The sequence below is a fragment of the Octodon degus genome, unplaced genomic scaffold (genome assembly GCF_000260255.1).
Source record: "Octodon degus isolate 3935 unplaced genomic scaffold, OctDeg1.0 scaffold00010, whole genome shotgun sequence".
Taxonomy (NCBI): domain Eukaryota; kingdom Metazoa; phylum Chordata; class Mammalia; order Rodentia; family Octodontidae; genus Octodon; species Octodon degus.
Genome location: NW_004524586.1, coordinates 8,781,987 through 8,790,342, shown reverse-complemented (window position 1 = coordinate 8,790,342; position 8,356 = coordinate 8,781,987). Strand labels below are relative to the sequence as shown.

The following is an 8,356-nucleotide window of genomic DNA, read 5'->3' as shown; positions in this document are numbered from 1 at the left end:
CTTTCTTCTTCTGGCGGAACCAGGGATTGAACTCAGGCCCTTGTGCTTGCCAGGCAAGTGCTTATTCTACTGAGCCATCTCCCTGGCTCTTACTTTTTGTTTCCATTTGTGTGATTTGGTGATTTTCCGTGCTGACGAGGTTTGATCAGCCTCCTTTTCTCTTTTTGGAATCCGCTCTACTGTTCAGTTTGTGCTTTTGTGTGTTCTCACCCTTTTGCTTCTCGTGCAAGGTTCCTGTAAGCATTTCTTGCAGGGCTGGTCTGCTGCTCATCAGCTTGGTAGTTTTTGCTTGTATTGCAAAGCCCTTACTTCTCCTTTGCTGAAGCAGAGCTTTTCTAGATATAATACTCTGGTTGGCAGGTTTTTCTTCAAGACATGATGCCCACAGTCCTTTCTCTCCTGGCCTGCGTAGTGCTCCATGAGAAGCCTACTATTGCTCATGAGGGTTCCCTTTTGTGTGACTTGAAATTTTTGCTGTTTTTGGTGTTCTTTCTTTGTCTCATACTTTTGGCAGCTTTGCTGTAGTATCGCTGAAGAAGATTTGGGTTCCATTCTCTGGAACCCAGGCTTCTTGTCTAAATATTGCCAGAACTCTCTATTCTATCATTTTTTCCTGCATTCTATTAGTAAAATTATTTTTTTTTCCAAAACTGATTCTATTCAGCCAATTTTCTTGCTAAATCAACAATGTGTTATTTAGAAATATCCACGATCCTGCTACATGTGGCTGTTGCACTTTTCACTGTGCTGTTGCTCCATAAATATCCTCTTTGTTCCATCAATCTCTGATTTTCACCCTTGAAAGCAAAACTTTCCTACCACCAATATCATTCAATAAAAAGATGTTTTGCTCTTATTTCTTTTCTTCTTTTTTTTAAAGTAGGAAAATCCAATAGAAATTTATTTTTAACATTTTTTTTTAATTTTAAAAAGAGAATAAAAGGGCCAGCTACATAGTTCAGCGGATTAAAGTGCTTGCAAGCAGGAAAAGGGGCTAGGGGTTCAGTTCTCTGGCCTGCCAAGCCAGCCCTGCCCCCTGCCTGGGGTGCATTGAGATGGCAATTGAGACTGGGCATGGTGGTGTGCTCCTGTAATCCCAGCTCTTGGGAGGCTGTAAACAGGCCGATTACTACAAGTCCGATCTAGTAGTGAGACCCTGAACACCCTGTAGACCCTTCCCTAAAATACAAAAAAGAGCGAATAAAAATAATAAAAAATTAGAAACAATATAGCAACTGTTCAAAGGGAAGGAACAATTGGGATGAGGGAGGAAGGAAAAGAAAGAAGGGAAAATATATATGTCTACTGGGGATAATTGTATTGCTAATTTCTACTTGTCTCTTGAAGGGAACAGTTGATGCTTGAAATTAGTTTTTCTTCTTTTTTTAATTTTTTGGACAATTTCGCATGCTCATGTCTGGTAATCTGAACATCTAATTTGAAGACAACAATATGCAATGTAACAACCACTGTTGAATTCCTGTCATTTTGTTTAGAAAAGTTCTTTCTTACTAAAAACTCATTGATATTTCAAGGCTTAGTTCAGTATTCCTTCCCTTTTGCATGATGCTCTCTACAACAAATTGTACCCCATTTCCCTATAATTAAAATCAGGGAAACATATTTTTAACATATATTTTTAAGCTCTAATTAGTACAGGTATTGCTAGAACTATGAATAAGAAAATGTGGCCACTGACAGTATCTTACAACTGGGGCCTGCTGCCTCTCACTGCCTCCCAGAAGGGTGCTACAGGAAACACGGACTCTCCTAGTCTTTGCAGATGAAGTCTGTGCTGTGTCCACTGAGTGACTCTGCCTACTTTCACTTTCTACCTGTGTAACAGAGGTAGTTTCTTTCTCATTAGGGTCTTCCCGCATTCTGTATTCAGACAAACCTGATTTTGACAACCAGCTTAATCACTGTTCAAGTGGAGGTATGGATATCGTGATTGTTTAGGCTAATTTTTGATGATTCCACATTGCAAAGCTGTTCTCTTGCCTTTTGCCTGACTTCCAAGACCCAGTATGCACCGCAAGGAGGCCCACATGAGCATCCGTGTCTCTGGGCATTGGCCACCAGGACCTCACTGACTCCACTTCTCCCTCAGGGTTCCGGCTAGTCGATGGCAGCAGCCCTTGTGAGGGCCGTGTGGAGCTCCAGGTGCAGGGAGTCTGGGCACCCCTCTGTGCCACCCACTGGGGCTTGGTAGATGCCACTGTCCTGTGCCATCAGCTCAACTGTGGGAATGTAGTGGCCACACCACGAGGAGGACGTTATGGGTACGGGGATGCTCCCATCTGGCCAGATGTGTTTCACTGTGTGGGAACAGAACCCCATTTGTTGAGCTGCCCATCCAGCACCCTGGGGGCGAAGCCCTGTGCCCAGGGAAATTCTGCGTCTGCCTCTTGCTCAGGTGGGTGCAATTCATGCAGTGTGAGATAGGGGCAGCTGGGTGGACTCAGGCTCTGGGAGCTGGGCCCTGGGCAGAAGAGGGGGATAGTCAGGTGGACACTCACTGGGTAAAGAGTGAAGGAAGTTGTTTTTTTCTTTTTGTATTTAGGACAGAGTCTACAGGGTCTACAGAGTCTCTGTGTAGGTCAGACTCATAGTGATCCACTTGTTTGCAGCCTCCCAAGTGCTGGGAGTACAGGTGTGCGCCACCACGACCAGTCTCAATTGCCATCTCAGTGTGCCCCAGGCCCGAGGATTGAACTCCCAGCCCCTGCATCTGCCTAAGCAGGCTATTGAATTGGCTGAGCTATTTGGCCAGGCCTAGGAAGTTTTAAAGCAGGTGTGTGAACATGGTATAGGCCAGACAGAGGGCTATAGTTGAGGGTGATTGTGGGAGAAGAAAGAGAATAAAGAGGTGAGAGACACAGAAGCTGAAGAGGGCTGAGAGGAGGCACAGAGGCACTGATAGGTCAGCAGGAGCCTGGGAATGCAGGTACTCCACAGTGGCTTCTCCTCATCCCGCCCAGGTCTCCCTGGAGCCCTTAGACTGAGGGATGGGCAGAGTCGCTGTGATGGTCGTGTGGAGGTCTCTCTGGATGGAGTGTGGGGCCGTGTCCTAGATGATGCCTGGGACCTGCGTGATGCCAGTGTCGTGTGCCGGCAGCTGGGGTGTGGAGAGGCCCAGCGAGCCTATGACACAACGGCTCCTGGCCTTGGAGCTGTCCCGGTGGGGCTGAGCCAGGTGCACTGCATGGGCGCAGAGTCCCGCCTGACCCAGTGTGATGTATCAGTGTCCTTGCTGGTGCCTGCGGGGTCTTCACGGGACGTGGGTGTCGTGTGCACTGGTGAGTGTGGGACTCCACTCTTCCTGTGCTCTGGGCCCCATATGGTCTCTCATATTCTCACTTAGCCTCTCTTCAGGGAGCCTTCGGGTGCGGCTGGCTGGGGGCCCTGGCCGCTGTGCAGGGCGTGTGGAGGTGCTGCAGCAAGGCACCTGGGGCACAGTGTGTGACGACGCCTGGGACCTGCAGGACGCTCACGTGGTCTGTGAGCAGCTGGGCTGTGGCCGTGCCCTCAGTGCCCCAGGGGCTGCCCACTTCGGTTCAGGATCTGGGCCCATCTGGATGGATGAGTTGGGCTGCCTGGGCAACGAGTCTGCACTGTGGCATTGTCCATCACCAGGTTGGGGCCAACATGACTGTGGCCACAAAGAGGATGCCGGGGTCTTCTGCTCAGGTGGGTGCGAGGTCCATTGTGTCTTGCATGTCCCTGTTCTCCTGTGCCCTCCTTCCCAACTGGTCTCTCTCTGCAGAATTCACAGATCTCAGGTTGCAGAATTATGGACAGCCATGTGCAGGGCGGCTGGAAGTTTTCTACAATGGCACTTGGGGTGGAGTCTGTCAAACCCTGAGTGCCACCTCCTTGGGCATCCTGTGTGGGCAGCTGGACTGTGGGCCCCAAGGGCAGCTGCTGGCCAGGCCAGAGAGTCAGCCTTCCCCTGAGATTTTCTGGCTGGCCTCCATTCAGTGCAGGCCCAGGCATGACAGGTTCCTGTGGCAGTGCCCCTCAGCCCCCTGGGACAAGCATTCCTGCTCCCGCCAGGAGGAGGCCTGGATCCTGTGTGCAGGTGAGTGGGGGGCAATGTGCCTGTGTGCAGTGTGGTCGGGGGTTCCTGCCATGAGGCTCTTGCATTAGTGTGGGTCATCTAGAGTCCTCTTAGGCCCTCTGTTCTTGCCCAGTGGGGGAAGCTCCTGGGTCTCCTGGGCCTCTCCTGAGGACATTCATAGGGGACAGGTGTGTGGAGCACCTCATCCTGTGTGGACACCTTCCCTTGAACACAAACATTGCTGTTCCTTTCCAGAGCAGAACCTCTTTGGTTTAGAGACACAAAGACAAAGGGAGGGGAAACAAATATGGCACAAAGCTTCAAGCCTCTTTCCAGGTACTGAAATGTTTTTTAATTTCCCGCACAGAGAAGGCAGAAATTCCTGAGGACCATGACCAGACTTCCAACTGCTCATCCACGCTCAGCTGCCCAGGTATTCCCTCCATGGCCTGCTTTACCTGTGCATCCTGCTGGGCTTCCTGAGATGAGAGGACCATTTTTTCTTTTTGCAGAGGAGGCCACACTGCGGGTGAGTGGCGGCGAGGACGAGTGCTCAGGGCGTGTGGAGCTTTGGCACTCAGGCTCCTGGGGCACGGTGTGTGATGACTCCTGGGACCTGGCCGATGCTGATGTTGTGTGCCGACAGCTGGGCTGTGGCCAGGCCACACATGCCGTGAAGGAGGCTGCATTTGGTCCTGGCTCAGGGCCTGTGTGGCTGGACGAAGTTGGGTGCCGTGGCAGTGAGGCATCACTGTTAGACTGCTTGGCCGAGTCTTGGGGGCACAGTGACTGTACACACAAGGAGGACGCAGGTGTGCGCTGCTCTGGTGAGCCTGTGATTTGGAGGCTCAGGGCCACTGCCTCTAAATGTCTGCACTTACTTAACTGGGCCATATCCTCTATTATAGGTACCTAGTGTGAAAGGTCTCATTTGGGGATTCAAGGACAAGCTGTCCCTGTCCCCTTGGGCTCTGCCTGAGTAGCACAAGGCTTGCCTCTGCCTTGGGCATGCTTGCACCGCTCCAGCATGTCCACGCTGCCTCAGGCTGGTGCTCGGGAGTTCATTTTCCTGCACTGTCTTGGGCATCTCGTGTCAGGCTGGTGGCCTCTTCCCACCAACCATACTCCTGTTCCTGAGTGCTGAGAGCAGCTGAGCTTTGCCTGGTCCTCGGAGGCTGGAACCCAGTGCCACAGTGGCTCTCCTCAAGTGTTCCATATCTGTGACTTAATGCCTGTTACGTTCCTTCCCTGTGCTTGCCTGAGTGTGGAATCCCAGGCTGAGTACTTCACCTCTCAGAGGGATTTCCTTTGGTGGCTGGGGTTTGGCCCTAGTGTGCTATGGCTCCTTGGGCTTTGTTCATTTTGAAGGCAGAGGGCAGGGGCTTTCCCTTTGTTCACACCTGGGGCATCTATCTTGTGCCTCCTAACTCAACCCACCTGGTGATTAGAGATCTATTACCTGCAATGTCGACCTGAGCCTTCTACCCAGTCCCCCACACCTGGGGCCTATCTTTGGGTCACTCTCCCTTGTAATCTTGGCCCATATCTGGGGGAATGTCAGCTTGGTCAAGTAGCACTGAGGCCCACCTTTCTTGGGTCTCCCCCTCTATCTCAGAGGCTGAGGTCACCTAGGTGCAGGGTCACAATGCCCTAGGTATCCCAACACACAGGAGGCTCCGCCTTTCTCTATTCCTCATAGCCCCTTCTTTGGCCCCTCCACCTGTTGCTGAGCCCTGGACTCTACCTGAGACCACCTGCCTGATTCTTGGCTGCCTGCTGGGCCTTGTCTTCCTTGTTCTGGTTGTTCAACGTTGCTACAGCAAAGCTGCCTACATGGGTAGGTAGATATGGCTGGGTATAATTAGCAAAGGGCTTAGGAGTACAGGCCTGGGTGACCTTGAGAGACTTCAGCCATCGTAACACCTTCCTTTCTAGTCCCTGTCCTGCATGCTGGCTGTTCTCCCTTCTGGCCCCTGTTTAGTGACTATGGCAGATCTATGAGGTGGGTCCTTTAGGAGTTGAGGACTGGGGCACTCTGAACTCATGTTTCTTAGATGGATATAGATGAGGGGGACATGCCAACTCATGTGGCATCAGCAGGTTTGACCCCATCCCTTTTGCTATCAGTGCAGGTTCAGGGTATCAGAAGTGGATTCAGACCCTCTAGAAGGTATATAGTTCCTGTGAGAGTGACTCCTGTCAAGGAGAAAGATGCAGAGGCACTGGGACTTTCAATGTGCTTGGGGATTGCAGGCTCTAAGACAGAGGGAGAGTAGGCTGAAAGAGTATTTATCCTTTAAGGTTCTTGTGTGTTCTTACAGCATCTGGACTCTCTGAGCCCCTGCCCTCTGAAGGTGTCTATGAGGATATCGAACCTGTGCCTGTGGAGGAGAAAGAGGGGCCTTCAGTGTCTGGGGACCCAGCGTTGGAGGATTATGATGACATAGAAGAGCCCCAGGAAGGCCATGGGGAGGAAGCAGAGGAAGCAGAGGTGTCCAGAGTCCTGCTCACTCCCATGGGTGTGCATCTCTGTGCTGTTGGGTTCATTGTGCTCTTTTTGCTCTACTGCTTCTACTCAGAGAGCTCTATCCCCATTGATGCCTACATTTAAACTAACTGAGAGGTGTTTCTGTGTTGGTGAGCCTCATTCTGCTGTCAGTCCTGGGATGTTGGTTTGCTCTCCTATCCCTCCAAGAAGGTTCCTTAGGCTGGAGCCTTCTCTGACATTTGTTGAATCAGGCAATTTCTTTGGGTATCTTTTGTAGCTGGGTAGTGCCCTTCCAGGTTGTTGGGTGGGGGGATTTCAGGTAAAGACAATCTTTGTGCCATCTCAGCCATTATATCAAATCTGTATGAGCTTTGTAGCAGCTTTGCTTTGCACTGGGATTCCGAAAGCCAGACCTGCTGCAGTTCTGAGAAATCCCTGAGGATTGCAATGCTTCTCTCTCTCTCTCTCTCTCTCTCTCTCTCTCTCTCTCTCTCTCTCTCTCTCAAATGCAGGTGGGGCTCCTCACTGGCTGGGGGCTGAAGCTTAGTGAGGAAGGAAGGCCTATTGTAGCCCAAGCTCTTCATATGCCCCGTGAGCTGACTCTGGGAACCATGATTGTGCTCAGAGCATGAGGAGACCCTAGGAACTATAGGGCTTCCTTATTTTATTTTTAAAAGATGTTATCAAATATAATTTGATTTCATCCATTTTTCAATAGTCCTATCCAGGTTTTATCAGATGGTGCTGTGTTCCTCCTGTTCTGGGCCCATTTCTCTGTGCCTCATTCTGAATGTTTATATTCCTCTCAGACATAGGCTTTGCCTGTTTCAAGCCCATACATGTCCTTGTAGTTCTCCTTCAGTTGTGAGGCAGCATTCCCGTATACAGCCCCTGTGGTAATGCGTTTTTTCTGTCTATGGGCAGGACTTATGCTCTTTGGTGAGAGGTGGATGCCCTAAAAACTGCACTCTCACAACTGTCCCGTTTGGTCTCAGCAGGTCTTTGAGCTCAATCACATAGAACAACTCTGACCATCTTCATCTAAGACCACATCCTGAATATCCAGATCTATCTGTGACCACTAGTCTCACCAAGGCAATCCCTACTATCACCTTCATGGCTGTCCACAACTACACCCACTTGTGACCACCGAGTATGCCCTCCCCCAGGGTGATCAGATCCTCTGACTACTCCTCCATGAACTCACATGAACTCACCCTCTATGGAAGCAAATTGCACCGTTAACCACTTTTCTTGTGATGTCTATCATCAGCCTGCATTGAATGGAAACATTTGTGGCCTGCTGCAGGGTGGCCTTCACCCACTTCTGGTGAACAGTTGGGCCCTCATGGTGATGTCCTGATGTATAACTGACCCACATGGTATCACAAGAGACAATAAGACAGCTTGGTAACCTTTTAGAGAATGGAGATACCTTGCCTGGCAGCATGGAGGGCTGATGATGCAGGTGGTAAAAAGAATTTACCAATAAGGGATATTATAAAGGAATTACGTGGAATACTGGTACAGTGGCAAAAAGACAATGGGAAAGTTTCTAAGAGAAGATTCACACAATCAGGGTGAAAGATTTTTTTTTTTTTTTTTTAAATAAGGGAATGAAAGTTTGGGAAAGGATCTGAGGTTGACAAATGTATATATCTTAGAAATGTGTTTTCCATGTCCACTAGTTTTTTGTTAATCATTCAGAAATATCTTTATTCTTAATAAAGTTGTACATCAAACTTTCAAATTGTAAAGTCCTCAGAAAAGACTCTTCAGACTTAACCAGCAGCATCCATATATGTGAA

General features: G+C 49.7%; 1 protein-coding gene across 1 annotated transcript in view; it reads left to right on the top strand.

Moving 5' to 3' along the window:
- LOC105740885 (scavenger receptor cysteine-rich domain-containing protein SCART1-like) overlaps positions 1-6,671 on the top strand; it is a 20,265-nt gene extending 13,594 nt beyond the window's left edge. Inside the window, exons 5-12 of the mRNA XM_012513400.1 lie at positions 2,111-2,416; positions 2,982-3,299; positions 3,376-3,690; positions 3,767-4,081; positions 4,428-4,493; positions 4,573-4,929; positions 5,760-5,897; positions 6,382-6,671. Of these exons, the coding sequence (XP_012368854.1) occupies positions 2,111-2,416; positions 2,982-3,299; positions 3,376-3,690; positions 3,767-4,081; positions 4,428-4,493; positions 4,573-4,929; positions 5,760-5,897; positions 6,382-6,671 (2,105 nt within the window). The remainder of the gene's footprint in view (positions 1-2,110; positions 2,417-2,981; positions 3,300-3,375; positions 3,691-3,766; positions 4,082-4,427; positions 4,494-4,572; positions 4,930-5,759; positions 5,898-6,381) is intronic.
- The last annotated feature ends 1,685 nt before the right edge of the window (positions 6,672-8,356 follow it).